Source organism: Ambystoma mexicanum, chromosome 1p (assembly GCF_040938575.1).
Source record: "Ambystoma mexicanum isolate Mex_15411 chromosome 1p, UKY_AmexF1_1, whole genome shotgun sequence".
Lineage (NCBI taxonomy): Eukaryota > Metazoa > Chordata > Amphibia > Caudata > Ambystomatidae > Ambystoma > Ambystoma mexicanum.
Window position 1 is genome coordinate 243,805,918 of NC_090921.1, and position 16,305 is coordinate 243,822,222.

Below are 16,305 nucleotides of genomic sequence, written 5' to 3' on the forward strand. Positions count from 1 at the left end.
AGGGCAAAGAGTAGAGGCCACTGCTGTTGATTCACCCACATATGCAGGTCTTGGCCCCTACTGGCATCATCTGTTGGTCATCCTGTTGGTTAATAATTACCCTCATATGGATGGCTCTGGTAACTGGGATATTTGTAGTTCGGACTTTTAGGTGGAACTTTTGATAATACAACGTGGACCACTAATTTCTCTGCGTCTTGGAACCTTTGAACATTGCTATGCACTTTGCTGCATCTTCACAGAGCCTATAAAAAGTTGAACTGAAAGTTTGGTCTGGCAGACTTTTTTGCCCGTTTCCTTATCCTACCTGCTTTGATTAACAAAATCGGCCTTTGTCTGCAAGTCACAAACTGATGTACTGGTGGTACGGCCCGATTTCTGGACTTAAACATTTAAGGAGTGGACTATGTGCATTATGTCGAGCTACATTTCTGTCGATGTAAGAATATTTATATATTATTGCTTCACTGTGACTGATACTTTCCGCAACACCCGTCATGAAAATGAGCTCCTTCTGCACATCCCTGGGTTCACAGTGAAAATAATGACTTGCACCTCTCCTGGCGGTACGCTTGCATTTTTAATCTTACTGATAGCTGGGTTTGAGCCCATTTGTCACATTGTTTATCCTCCAGGTTTCCTACTGCACCCATCCCCTTTCAGTAAGTGGATTTCTGTTTAGATATCAAGTTGGTAACTCAGTCCCAAAGCCCAGGATCCTGTAGGGATGTGTATTCCCACGTGTGCTTTACCCATCCTCTGAACATTCCCACCCCGGATCAAATACGCACTAAACCAGCAGCACTCCACCTTCCTCCCCAGCACCTGACTTCATAGGTTACACTAATTCTGGTCTTTGGTCATAGGAACTATCAAATTCCATAATTACCGGTCCACGGATTCCAGTCTAGTGATCAATAATGTTACATTTGCCCATAAACGTAATTTCTCATTCTCCCAATCTGGGTAGGCTGCACATACAGGATCTTACTTTATCTGCAGGGACAAAGCTTAACCCTGGCGACCCATCAGATGGGGATGGAGTTGTTGTATGGGCTATATTCTGCCCGCAGTACATGATACTTCCACCTTTACAGTCCAATCCCGTTTTAGGAAAAGCACCGCCTGGGACATCAGTGTTGTGGTAGTGGATACCAGCTCTTGAGATAACGTCCAACCCAAATGCCACAGTTTGTGGGGCATATTGCAAATGCCACTATGTCCTCTATTAGTCAAACGCACCAAAGCTGGTGGCGCTAGCTTCCCCTTTATAGTGGCCAAACTTTGGAACTCTGCCCCCATCGCTCAGAGCTGAACTCTCCCACGAAGCCTTCCGCAAAGCACTCAACATATGGCTATTCAAATAAGACCAATATGTATTGTCTACTATCTCGTGCTCATGCCAATGACAACTGCGTGTATATGCTTTGTATCATACCTAGATTCCTCTATTGCCATATATCATATGGCAAAGAATCCTATAATAGCGCCATGATGCTCCTGGGTTGCTGCACACTTCATAAATGAATAAAATGAAAATGAATGATTTAGCGAACATGTAGCCATCTGAACCATGGTGCTCCAGAATAGTATGGCTCTAGACGTTGGTCTGGCCACACAAGGCGGCACCTGCGCAATCATGAAGAGTGAGTGCTACCTTCATACCAAGTTTCTCAAGCAATATTGTTGACATCGTCACCCACATTCGGCACACTGCAAGGCTCCATAACACTAGCCTGGACGCTTCCTGGACCATTGGGACTTGGACTGCAGGTCTATTGGGACCCCTGGAAAATCTATTGGTTAGATTTTACTTATAGCACTAGTTATAATCCAAAATCTGTCCTGTCTGACGATGGCTATATAAGTGGGATCTCCCGGGTCAGATCTGTAGGAAGGGAGGTTCTAAAGAGAAAAAGTGCGAACCAGACTGACTACCCCTCTCTCGTGGACCTGTCGAATCACAGGTAAGTATACAGTCACTGCTTACTAATTATGCAGAAAAAACACCTGTAGGGAAACAATTATTTGGACCAGATGCATTGTTACAAATGTATAAATCACTTTTAATATTCACTTTTAAAAAAAACATCTTAGAAAACATTTATAGGCTTCTACATGCACCAAAAATACCTTTCATTCCATTCAATATGTTTTACAATCTAGGGGTTCTACAGTTTACATATTCTTTGAGCATATTCACTATTTACAATATGCATGACATCGGAAAAAACATTAGATTTTCCTTTGAGTCGACATGTTCCGGCCCTTCTCAAAGTACCATCGTTGTCTGCGGTGGTCAATTAAACAGTTATTGGGCCATCTTCAGGACATTCGTTTTTTCTTGGAAGATTAATTTCGTTCCCCTTTCAGATGAAAAATGCCAAATCTAAAACACAAATTATACATATATTACATTGTGAACCGGTCTTTCCCAATTTAATTAGCCTCAAGGTGATGGCCAGATATGTTAATATACTGAACCTACGCACTGCACCCACCTGTTGTCGGCATATGTTGTTAAGGACCCTGGAGCTGTGGCTACTGGATGTATACTATGTTTTCCAGTTTCTGGAACCCTATTTACAGGGAACACAGAAAGGATAATAAATAATCTTTACATTGTTATTGTGATGAAAAGGTCCTGAAAAAGGATTTTTCTAGGACTTACGGAGTACACCTCTGTGTAGGTGAATCTTCAAAATCTCTTTACTGGAGTGCTGCATGACCAGCTGTCGTAAGTTGGAACTTAGTCCTGCAGTTTCATCTGTAATGCTGCCTGTTAAAAAAGGCAGAATGGGTCACTAGTGTTATATTAGTGATCGCATAACATATAGTACTAATTCGAATTTATTTTGCAAATCGGCATGTCTAATAAGCCGTGTTACTTCTAAACTCGCACCGATTATTCTTCAAAAGGCGTATGGTTTGCCTGCAAGGAAAAGCCGCTATTTGCGTGGCCTCTTCAACCTTACTCTATTGTTTTGTAAACGTGAGCTCACTAACGCCTCCGCACTGATTACTCATTGCGATACGCTTGTTAGTTTTAGCAGTTAGAGCTCACGATGTACATTGGGAGCTCGTCGCGTTTACTCAACCACGCCCGAACGGCACCTACTTTAAACAACCTGCGCATTCGGGACCGGGCTTACCTATTATTTCGTCTTCCACTCGTTCCGAGCTCAAACAGCGTGTCGTCTTCTGATCGCACTGTGTGTAGGCGTGGACCTTTTTAAAGGTCACCTGATTGGGGGTGTGTGCACGTAAAGGGCACATGACCCCATTGCCGTCGTAACTGCAAGCCAGCCTCTGTGGCAAAAAGGCTGTTAGAAATGAGACCTGACCCAAACGAATGGATGTTCGCTCTTGTGTGCGACTATACTGTATGTAATGCATGAGTCTTTGTGTGTTATTGAAGAGTATTACGGACGCTCGATCTGCTACTTATCGAACATTCCGTAATGCTGTATTATCACTCAAAACATATATGCTTGGCTTGTGTGTTGTATCAGAGAAATGCAAGTTATTAAAAAGGACCCTTTTAGAAAAAACACCCGCATATTCAATTCATCAACGTACCATTGGTTTGTTCTATGCATGGAGGGAGCCAATGCTCTGGACTTTCTATTGCACAACTGCATAAATTTTTTTTTTTTTTAAATGTCTTAGAACACCCTCTAAATTTGCACCTACTAATGCTATGGTCTGCCCAGCGATAATAGCATTCGAACAAAGAATTTCCCGTGAAATTCAGGACGCGATAAAGAACAAAAAACAACTCAAAAAATAATCTATCCAAAGCTGAAAGAGAAGCACTGAAAACCTTACAAACCAATGACGACTTTATAATTAAACCTGCTGACAAGGGAGGCGGCTGCATTGTCCTGTGGGATAAGGGTGCCTATGAAATTGAGGTGATGAAAAATCTCAACGACAACTTCATACAGGAAACTTCCATGTGACTCCACTCCTCGTCTCCAAGAAGAAATTAACAGTCTTATGAAACATGCAGTAGAGGAAAGCTGGATAGATCTCGAAGAAAAAGATTTCTTGATCAATCAGTATCCAACTACGCCAGCATTTTATATCCTTCCAAAAATTCACAAAGATGATAAATTACCACCTGGTAGACCGATTGTGGCAGCCATTAATTCTATCCTTGAACCTCTGTCCATTTATTCTTCATGGTTCCTGAGACCGTTTGTATCAAAAATGGCATCATACGTGAAAGATACAACTAGTATGTTAAAAAGACTGGAGAACATCCAACTAAATCCATCAGATATCTTGGTCACTTTGGATGTGTTGAGTTTGTATTCTAGCATTCCTCAAGGTGACTGTCTCAAGGTGATGGCCAAATACTCGGACAAGCGCACTGCGACACTTAACCTTGTCCCTACAGCATTAATTTTGGAATGCATAAGGTTAGCATTGACAGATAATTTCTTCTTGTACAAGGACCATTACTACAATCAGCTAAAAGGGATTAGTATGGGAGCGACATTCGCTCCGGACTTAGCGAATCTATACATGGATGATCGAGCAACAATTCATCTATAGTCCTACTAATCCTTTCTCAATTTTCATCAAAAATTGGCTCCGATATATTGATGATATCTGTCTAATATGGAGTGGCACCTCTGATCAGCTCTTTGTTTCATAAGTGGTTGAATCTTCAAAACCTGCATATCCAATTCACAATACATACTGATTTGAACAAAATATCATTCTTAGATTTAGAGATACAAAAAAAACAACAAGTGGTAATATAGAGACTGTTCTTTATACAAAACCCACTGACAAAAACTCTGTTGAATTATCAAAGTTTCCATCCTCTAAGTCTAAAAGAAGGCCTACCATATGGCCAGTTCCTCCGGATCCGTAGAAACTGTACGGATGTGGAAATGTACAAACTACGCGGTATAAATCTCAAGGCTAGACTCAAGGACAGAGGGTACCCGAAAACCACGATACACACGGCGTATAAAAGAGCATTACACATGAACCGAGCTATCACTTTAGAACCAGCCCATCGCCAAAAAGGAGAAAATCACATGTGTCAGCACATACAGTCCAATTAGCAACAATCTCAGAAAGATCATCCGCAAACACTGGAAAATGCTTCACACGGAAGACTTTAATCTTCCAGTCCCACGATTTGCATTTAAAAGACAACAAAACATCAAGGATAGTCTAGTACATACTTACCAGAATAACAAGCCTACGAAGACCTCTCAAACATTACTCTGGGGCCTACCTCCTGTAGAAGGCCACCACCGGTGTGGGCAATGCTCAATCGATGCACAAACAGCCACAATGAAGAACATCACCCTCTGTAATACGGTAATCCAACTAAAAGATTTTACTAACTGCCTAACCCAATGGGTGGTTTATGCCATAAAGTGTCCGTGTGACCTGGTGTAGATTGGCAAAACTAAAAGGCCAATACGCCAAAGAATCAGTGAGCACAAAACCTGTATTCGCAACCAAGTGGAAAATAAACTATTGTGGCCCATTTCACAAAGAAACACAAATGCACTGAATTATGGTGTGTACTCCAAGTCATCAAACCCTCCCCAAGAAAAGGGAATATTGACCAAACTCTCACCAGGTGTAAGCAAAAAGGAATTTATAACCTTAATACAGTCAAAAACAGGTTAAATATTGCCGTGGAGTGCATTCCTTTGAGATAACTAATAGGGGCATAAATACCTTAGCCCTTCAGATTCATCTCAAATAATGTTCCATCTCCCTAGAATAAGTCAACTGAGGGCTGTACTTAGGTTGCCTTGGCCTTTGTCCCAAGTTTGTACAATGGCTCACTTTGGCTTTTTTTTTTATATGCAGTTGTGCAATAGAAAGTCCAGAGGATTGGCTCCCTCCATACATAGAACAAACCAATGGTACGTTGATGAATTGAATATGCGGGTGTTTTTTCTGAAAGGGTCCTTTTTTAATAACTTGCATTTCTCTGATACAACACACAAGCCAAGCATATATGGTTTGAGTGATAGTACAGCATTACGGAATGTTCGATAAGTAGCAGATTGAGCGTCCGTAATACTCTTCAATAACACACGAAGACTCATGCATTACATACAGTATCGTCACACACAAGAGCGAACATCCATTCATTTGGGTCAGGTCTCATTTCTAACAGCCTTTTTGCCACAGAGGCCGGCTTGCAGTTACGACGGAAACGGGGTCATGTGCCCTTTACGTGCACATATCCCCAATCAGGTGACCTTTAAAAAGGTCCACGCCCTACACAGCGCGAATGGCAGACGACACGCTGTTTGAGCTCGGAACGACTGGAAGACGAAATAGGTAAGCCCGGTCCCGAATTCGCAGGTTGTTTTAAGTAGGTGCCGTTCGGGCGTGGTTGAGTAAACACGAGCTCCCAATGTACATCGTGAGCTCTAACTGCTAAAACTAACAAGCGTATCGCAATGAGTAATCAGTGCAGAGGCGTTAGTGAGCTCACGTTTACAAAACAATAGAGAGTAAGGTTGAAGAGGCCACGCGAATAGCGGCTTTTCCTTGCAGGCAAACCATACGCCTTTTGAAGAATAATCGGTGCAAGTTTAGAAGTAACACGGCCTATTAGACATGCCGATTTGTAAAATAAATTCGAATTAGTACTATATGTTATGCGATCACTAATATAACACTAGTGACCCATTCTGCCTTTTTTAACAGGCAGCATTACAGATGAAACTGCAGGACTAAGTTCCAACTTACGACAGCTGGTCACGCAGCACTCCAGTAAAGAGATTTTGAAGATCCACCTACACAGAGGTGTACTCCGTAAGTCCTAGAAAAATCCTTTTTCAGGACCTTTTCATCACAATAAGAATGTAAAGATGATTATCCTCTGTGTTCCCTGTAAATAGAGTTCCAGACACTGGAAAACACAGTATACATCCAGTAGCCACGGCTCCATGGTCCTTCACAACATATGCCGACCACAGGTGGGTGCTGTGCATAGGTTCAGTAAATTAACATATCTGGCCATCACCTTGAGACTAATTAAATTGGGAAAGACCGGTTCACAATGTAATATATGTATAATTTGTGTTTTAGATTTGGCATTTTTCATCTGAAAGGGGAACGAAATTAATCTTCCAAGAAAAAACGAATGTCCTGAAGATGGCCCAATAACTGTTTAATTGACCACCGCAGACAACAATGGTACTTTAAGAAGGGCCGAAACATGTCGACTCAAAGGAAAATCTAATGTTTTTTCCAATGTCATAAATATTGTAAATAGTGAATATGCTCAAAGAATATGTAAACACCTAGATTGTAAAACGTATTGAATGGAATGAAAGGTATGATTGGTGCATGAGAAGCCTATAAATGTTTAAGATGTTTATTTAAAAGTGAATATTAAAAGTGATTTACACATTTGTAACATTGCATCCGGTCCAAATAATTGTTTCCCTACAGGTGTTTTTTCTGCATAATTAGTAAGCAGTGACTCTGTATCCTTACCTGTGATTCGACAGGTCCACGAGAGGGGTAGTCAGTCTGGTTCGCACTTTTTTTCTGTCTGACGATGGTTTTTAGGGTCTTTAATAGGAAACGTCCAAAAGGCCTGTAAATAAAAGCCCGAATGAGAGTCGGCTGAATTTTGGCTGTTTGAAAATTTCCAACTGCTGAAAAATACGACCAAATGCCCCATTCGGTGCTAAGGGCTGCGGGGGCTATGGTGGTGTCCCGCGCACCCTTGTTCACTATATTGAGAGTGGGGTGTCCGCACGCTGGCGATCCCAAAAATGTTATAAATAAAAATGGAAAGGACCCTGCAGCGCCGGTTCCCGATCACGGAAGTGAAAGGGAACAGGCGTCAGGGACACAGTGAGACGGCGGCACACAAAGTGAAGTCACAAGGTAAGTAGGGTGTGGGAGTGTGGGGACAGGGTCGAAGTCAGAAATGTTCAGGGGAGAAAAGACCGAAAGGTAATTTTCAGAAAAATAATCTTCGATTCTTTTCTCCTTCAAACATTTCCGTCACGGGATTCCAACCCCAATCCCTTTAATATCTGCTATTCAACACCTGTTCTGACATTTCTCAAAGTGCCCAGGTGCTTTATTGTCATGCTACTGAACACAATTTGCTATAATATGCCAGGGTGTCATATTTGTTCCCCTAGAGATGTTTGTAATGAGAAGGGAGTGAAGGACTCATAGGAGGGGACTGTGGGGGAAAGTTTGGGATTGCAAATTGTAAGTACTTTCCTTGTATATTACTGCATTATAATGTTAGGCAGATGCTGCAAACTGCCATGTTTAAACAGCTGTTTCTTGCTTGTGCGTGTCAAGACTTTACTGTGCATGTCTTTGCAATGGAGGTTCTTCGCCTAGCATGTAGGAATGCTAGACTTCACATCTCTTGTTTCTGACGTGTATCCCTTTTGGCATATGTTGTGTATTTTAGGCTCCCGCTTTCTTAGGAAAAGCGGCATTAGCAGACGGAAGTCAAATTACACAAGTTCTTGCCTGCATCAGAGTGTAGGAATCTTTGAGAAGTAAATTTACCTTCACTTAATGCATTAAGTTATGCTGTCCTCCCTGATAACACGAACATGAAAGAACGCAGCTGCTATCAAATGTCTGTATAGTGGGGCGTGTTCCCTGCATGCAACATTGTTGCAGTAGGATTCCTTGCCCTAACTGGTCCACCCTTGCCATTGAAACACATGTGTTCCTTTGGGTATAAGAAAACGGTGCACAGAGAGAGGGGTTCTCACTGCACCAAAGTCTCATGTTGCTGTTGGTTTTGCTCTTGTTATTACTTTTTACGAATACATTTTTCACCAACCTACCAGAACCGTGAGTGGTAATTCTTTTCACCACAGTCTACCGATATGCACAAAAAAAGAAATTGGGTTAATAAAAACCTAAATAAGTGGTCAAATGTTTTGTCGTTCCTTGGTTTCAGAAACCCCTTCATATAACAACTTTTGCAGATAAAGTTGTGGGTTTGTGCAATGAGTCCTGGCATTTAGTAATGCCCATGTGGCAAGTCTGCCTCATTGTCCTGGTAATAACTTTTCATGTTATGCTCAACCATTTCAGATTAGAGGAAAGAAGGACGCTGTGTTGATCAGTCACAACAGTATGCACTGGTCTCCTCAGACTTAAGGATTATAAGGGAACATTGTGGTCACTGAAAAGGAGTGCAGGGTGTTTCTGTTGACCAGTAAATCTCATACAAAGGACACCCGGCCTCGCCCCCAAATGAGTAAAGGTAGAAAAGAAGAAAAGAAGGAATCTACACATACAAATCAGAAATACACATGGTTTATCCCTTTGCCAACCAGCTGTTAATATAGGAGAGCAAGTCCTAGAGAACAGTATATTAGGTCTCCCATCACTTATAACAGAAGGGGCGAAGGGCATGGCTGTGTGCTTGCCGGTTAAGAGCACACCCGTGTCTCCTCCCACTGCACCTTCTGGAATGGCCCCCACCCTCTGCTCTGACCGCACCTTCCTTAAATGCTGCCCCAGGATAAAAGATGAGCACACCAAGCCAGACCAACCCAATGCACCAAAACATTTTACCCCGAGTGTAGATTTACAGTCTGCCCCCACATAGACCAAATGTACGAAGCCACCACGCTGTGCAAGAGGTCATCATTAATGTAGTGCAATGGGCAATAGTATCCCATGGATGTAGGTAGAAGAGTGAGACTAATCAACAGCCATGATTGTTTTTGTAGTTTAGTTCCTGGAGTACTTTTCCATACATTACAAATACACAAAAGGTAACCCGTTGTAAGACACCTCACCTGTAGACCTTTCTTCTCTGTTCCAGATCACTCACTCGCTGTTTTTTTAGTGTCACGTGAAGATTGCTTGCAGAACTCAGCATAGCTGCTCAAACAAAAGGAAATACAAGCATTTACAATAACGAAAGCTGAAGAAAAAAACACATTAATAAAAGTATTAATCCCAGTGGATATTGCCAGATTCCTTCCCCAGCCAGTTATGCATAGAGAGCCAGAGGGGTCTATCCCAACACCAATGATCTCTAATGATAAAGATGATATGGCACCATTGGGACATGTGTTTGGGGTCTTCCAGATTTATATGTCTATGGACAACAACCAGCTTTTGTCTGTGGATCGCACCCACCACCTGAGTAGTTGCTTTTCTACCACCAAGGATTGGGTTTGTTTAGTACAAATAAAGTTTAACTGCATAAAAGGCTACATTTTAACTTGCCACAAAATAGTTACTGTCCAGATCAGTCTTCTTTGGTGCCCTCCTTGGAGGATACTCACCTTGGCTAGCCTTCTGGGCTAAATATTTGGGGTTCCTTTTAGATCCCAGTTTATCTATTGAACTCTACACTTCAAAGAAAGTGCAGACCAGGAAGTACTGTAGCAATGGTTTCTTTTGGGAAAGACCAAAACGGTTGTTCCTGCCTGATGAATTTAGATTAATTTTATAAGTTTACCAAAAGCACACCCTTTCCACATCTAAATCTATTCATATGGCTGCCCAATTACCCTTCTCTGGCCGGAAAATCAGATCACGCTACTCAGATCTGACATGCTCGACTTTCTTGGAGGTGCGCATTTTTGTATAGTGCAGTTTTCGTTTTTTTAGTTTTAAAAACGATAGATACTCCGAAGATAATGAATGTCTTGCATAATTTAAAGCATCTTTTTATGCCATGTCCTTGATTTTCAAACACTAAGGCACACATTTCATTTGAAATGTTGCTAAATAAATCGCATAAGTATCCTGAGGCACCAATGAGCGGGTTGGAAGGAAAGAAGAGAGGATAGACCATCACAGCTGTCATGGAAACTAAACTCAATTTGTCATTTGATGCTGCACCCTTGATTTCCACAGTATGGTAATGGACTGCCCTATACTTTCCAGGAGTTTGGCAGGGACAGTGATGAGATGTGCTTTCCAGGAGTTTGGCAGGGACAGTGATGAGATGTGGCCATCAATAAGTCTCAATTGGGAACTGAACAATTTTAATATAAGTTTTACAATGTAAAATTATACATTCCATTTGTTGCTGAACTATAGAACTTTTAATGTTCTTTGCCAATGTATAGTCTTCGTAAAGGGTTTATGTTCATGAAGGCAGTTTTTATATCTAGTTTTAGTTACTGGTATCATGGCATCCCGCTCTCTGCTACTTATGAACTTGCAACGAATCATGCAGCCTGAGGCTTGCTTTTGCCTTGCCGCTTCTGCATAGTAGATGGTACCTATCGCAGTATTTTGGACATCCATTTACTAGTCGGTTTACCAAAAGGAGAAGTTAGAGACGTTAGCCCTTCTATGATTTCAGCAGTAGTGCCTGTGAGCCTGTGCGGTACCGAGCCTTCTAGGTTTTTGGCTCAGTACCTATTCAATCTTCCTACATTGCTTTCCCGCTACACTATTTGAGGTTTTGATAAGTTCACCTGTATTTGAGCCTTTTCTTGTTTTCTAAAGGTGTTCGTTTGTATATCCACGTTAATACCAGAATAGCATGATCATTATATTTATTGAAAGTGTTGTATTAACTTTATCAGAAAATGTGCCATTTCTAGATATAACATCTATCACACTTGTTTGCCATTCCTCCCCCATTAAGGCCAACCCAGAATGTCACAATTTACCATGCTAATGCCCAGATCTTCCATGAATTGTGCCCATCACTTATTTTGGACATTGTTTGCCTTATTTAATTGCATCACCATTGGTGGGGATCATAAAGTTAAGGGCTGGTGCAATCACCCTCTATTAACCCCATAAGCTCTTCATTATTCCACATTCCAGATCAATTCTCTTAAACCTAAAACCTGCATTATTATCTCATTAGTGGGTAAACTCCCAGGAGGGTCATAATCATCAATTATGACGGACATGAATCACCCATTATCATAATGCCTGTCAATATATGTTGGTTGCACCCTGCTAAATTATATTCTTTAAATGTGCATTTCCAACCACTTTCACAAGGCCACAGGACACGCTATCGTTGTATGTTTCTTTAGATTTCTGGTATGTCTAGAGCAGTGGTCTTCAGACTCTTTTGGCCGCGGCCCCCCTGAGCAAAATTTGGGCCGGTCGGGACCCCCCAGAAATGCCAAATGGACAGTATATATTGCGTGCCCTCACCTGCTCCATTAGTGGCTAGGCTCCCTCATCCCACTCCTACCCAGTCCCTGGTCTCTCCCCACCCCATCACACACCCTGAGCTCTCCCCACTCTGCCCTCACCACCATCCCATGGTTCCCACCCATTGTGCTCCCACCATAGTCCATGGGTTCCCCCCCCATCCCGTTCCCAACACAGTCTGAGGACCAGTGGCGGCGGATGATATTTTTTTTTTTTGGTGGAGGGGCATTTTCCCCCAAAAATGCAATAGCATCCGAGCATAGTGAGGGAGCCTGAACCAATAAAGGGGGGGGGGGGTTCCCCCTGTGAATTCTTTTTAAATAATGGGTTAAAATGTTGCATTGCAGAGCATACGTTTTTTTTAAAAAATGGGCAAATAGCCAAACAGTTTGCAATTGGTGCTGGGGGGCCCAGGGGTCAGGGATGACATTTTTTACTGGACATCTATGATAGATGTCCAGTAAAAAGATACCATCCCTGTTCCCTGGGTCCCACTGGGCCTAACACAATCAACATGATTATGTTGTGTATGCAAGGAGCTGCACATTCATACAGTAATCACTCACACGAGCATACATCACCATACACTCACAACATAAGCATACACGCATCCATACACATGTTTTTATTTAAACATAAACGTACCTTCTGCATTGGCCTGCGTGTGGGTGCTGAAACGCACTGCTCCAGGCTGCTCTCTCCGTATGCGCGAGGCGGCGCAGGAGCTCCCCCTCGGACAGCCAGCATTTCCAATGAGCTATGCAATGCTGGCGAAGCAAAACGCCCCAGCACTTGCATGGCTCGGTAAGCATGTGCAGCTGGGGAACTAAACTGTCAAAGGGAAACAGTGTTTCCCTTTGACAGTTCAGCCAGCCCAGGAGCACTCCATCAGCTGGAAAAAGCAGCTGAGGGAGTGCTCACTGTTTCACTGGTCTGGCTCCTTAGCTCCTCCATAATGGGTGAGGGGCCACTGGGTGGGCGCCCCCTTGCCATTATGAATGAGCTGCCAGGCTCAGACTGGCCCATAGGGCAATGCCTGTACCAAAAATGTAAAATGCTAGTGTGGCCCAGTCAAAATGGGCCACCATTTTCGATGTGGACCAGTTTGATGTGTTACTTAACTATGCAGTTAGTAATGTTGACAATTGTTGCTGAATATATCACGATTTACTTACATTTTAACACAAAGCACTCCCTTGGGTACTATTGAAACAGTGGGCCTCATTACACCCTGGCGGTAGCTGTGCCGGTAAAACTTTCACAGCTGCCGCCGGAGTTGCATCCGGGTCCGGCACCCGCAAATGGGCAATTACCGGGTCATGCAGAGTTAGGCGGACCTGATAATTGCCCTTTCGCGGATGCTGGTACCGGTAAATCCTATGGCTCAATGGGAATGGGGAGCTCGGAGGCACTGGCACCGATAACGGTGCATCCGACGAGCTGTGCTCGTGGGTGCCGCGTGGCCTGCCAGGTCAGACCTGGCAGGTTGTCAGGCACCCACGAGCACAACTCTTACTATGGCAGTACGGTAGCAACGGTGCCAGTAGCTTACAGGCACCGTCGTTACCGTACCACCATAGTTTTAATGAGGCCCCACTGCAGGCCACTTTTTCATTGTTGCCTGAGACAGTTTCATGCTTCAGCCCGACCATGTGAGCCACCCCTGCCCATTTCTTCCAATCTAAAAAATGTTTTGATTTTTTATATTTTATGCTGAGCTCTCAGGGCCCCCTAGGGATGCACCCGCGGACCCCTGGGGGGGTCGCGCCCCACAGTTTGAATACCGCTGGTCTAGAGGAAGATCAACGTAGGTGCTTTACCAGGTTTCCTGTAATAATTAAGTTCCATTATCCTTAAATTGATCATACCCATCTGTCCTGTGTGTGCATACCTATGACCTCTGGTGTTCCTAAAGAAAGGTTTTAGGTTTGCAGATTTTGGGCTGGGATTTATGTTACTGTTGTGCGGTCAATGCTCTAGGAAGCCATCCAAAAGACTGGACAGACTCATTTACTAAAGGATCTTCCCCCATTGCATTTGGCCATAAAATATAGCTGCCTTTTGCTGAGCTCACAGCCTTGATGTTTTCAAAAGGCGCCATAGGCCTCATTTCACATGATTTATGATTAATGTTACATTTGTACATTTTGCAGTCCATTTTAAAAATTGTTGCATCAGGGTCACAATGTGGGGAGATGAACAGTTTACCCGTGTTACAAAGTATCTTGAGTCTGGCACATGCTCAATGTAGTAAACTCCTGAACTTATAACCACCCTTAAGAGTGGAATTAAATCTAGCCGTGCAAGTATTTTTTCCCTATTCAACGGTGCACTAGGTCCGGACACAAACAGACCTTCAATTGTTTTTATCCATTATCCTACCATCCATTTTCATACACGGACTTTCTGAATTAATATAGCCCCTGATCTTTTGGTTGAAGCCCCGGATATAATCTCAGGAACTACAGCCAAAAGACTAGCTAGCCCCCAGTCCCGACATCAGCTTAGCCCCGGGTCTTTTCCAGACCTAGCAACTCCCCTGGTGCGCTCCTAGACTTAACCAAGAGAGGGAGGTTCTTCAATAGCAAATGATTGTTTATATCGACAATAACATGGTTATCCGCATTGAGATTTCACAATTGAGAAGACTGAGGGTTGGTTATCCAAGTATTCAGTCGACTCTTATGTTGTTAACCTTGTTAGGCATGTTGCAAGTCAATTTGTAAAAGTTATATTCAGTCGCCTCAAGGATATACTTATTTGTGTCAAACTTGACGAGTGAAGATTTTCTATCGGATGCTCCGTTTCTTTGTGGTGCCGACCTTAGGCTTCTCTCTTTTATCCTTTGACTTGCGTTTTCGTGACAATTAAGCACAATAGGCCTAGATGGCACGCAGGACCAATACCCATAGATAACATGCATATATAGTGTGCCGAGACCAACCATACACATTCACACACACACACACACCTACCTAGACAAACACATTTTGGGTGCGATATCTTGTACCCTAGAGATTAGAGATTTCATATTCAACAATTGGGTGACTGCAAATGTGGTCTCATTTTTAAATTGCCTATTTAATCGGATGATGTTAAATAAATCTGAAAAAGGTTTTCATTTATGCTCACACCTGCATCTTTGTAGGTGGTATGTGGCAAAAGCTACTGTGACACAACACTCCCCTCTACAAATTCCCAAGTTATTACTTTTGGAGGGGGGTCAAACTGGGTCAGGCCTTGGTTATCCCAGGGTCTCAACCCAGACTTCAAACAGGATTACCTCTGAGCACTTACAATGGTGGCCCTAGGAGGATAGCCTCTTCCAAATCAAAGCCTCTTGACATGTGGATTGCAGACTCCATGAGGAAACCTAGGATTGTGGTCAACACCTCCACATCACAACGTTAGAAACCCATTACAGAGGAGACTGCTTAATACATTATAGTCTTCTAATTCATTATGTGTTTAAAAAAGAAAGGAGTGGAAACCCCAAAAATGAAATGTATTTGTCTGCAGTACAAAGGTGCCAACCCTTTTTGGGCAGGGAATGCAAGTGGGCCATTACCTGTCCCTTCTGCGAGCTCCACTGTTGGGTAGCCTTCGATCCAGCGGTAACAGGGGAAGCGGTAGATCACTCCGCCAGGGGACGTCACAGTTACATACATGCAGTACCAGTTGTCCTCTGGGAAGATGGAGAAGGGCCCCTTGTGGAGACGGATGAGCAGGATTTCCCCCAGATCACGGTCCTCTTTGATGCGGTACTCATCCACCTGACCAATTAAAGAAAGGCCTTACATTAGCACGAGTATTTGCATTGAGCATTCCAGGTTTTACCTTTTCTGTAGAATGAACACCAAACAATTTTTTTAAAAATCTAAAATGTCAAAATTTGCTGTAATCTGTTAACAATTTATCATTTCTGAAGGTCTATAATCTCTGGTTGTCAAATATGCACTGGGATTGGCTGGATGTGTTATGTCTGTAAAGTTATGGGGATTTCTAAAAGCTAACGGCTCCCAATTTAAACTGACCGTTTTAAAATGTCGTTGCATTTTTTATCTTCTGTTTATGACGTAGCAGTTCAGAGTCTATCATGCAGTCTTAGGAAACCCAAGTTACACATCTGTTTCCTTCACGATAAGGTAATTAGTTACCCATCTGGCAATA

The 16,305-nt window shown here is 42.8% G+C and overlaps 1 protein-coding gene across 4 annotated transcripts in view; it reads right to left on the reverse strand.

Moving 5' to 3' along the window:
• LOC138568665 (polyunsaturated fatty acid lipoxygenase ALOX15B-like) overlaps positions 1 to 16,305 on the reverse strand; it is a 251,431-nt gene that overhangs the window by 204,180 nt on the left and 30,946 nt on the right. For all 4 annotated transcript variants that reach the window (XM_069646453.1, XM_069646455.1, XM_069646452.1 and 1 more), the window contains exons 2-3: positions 15,704 to 15,908; positions 9,795 to 9,879 (exon numbers count right to left, since the gene is read on the reverse strand). In XM_069646453.1, coding sequence (XP_069502554.1) covers positions 9,795 to 9,879; positions 15,704 to 15,908 — 290 coding nt within the window. The remainder of the gene's footprint in view (positions 1 to 9,794; positions 9,880 to 15,703; positions 15,909 to 16,305) is intronic.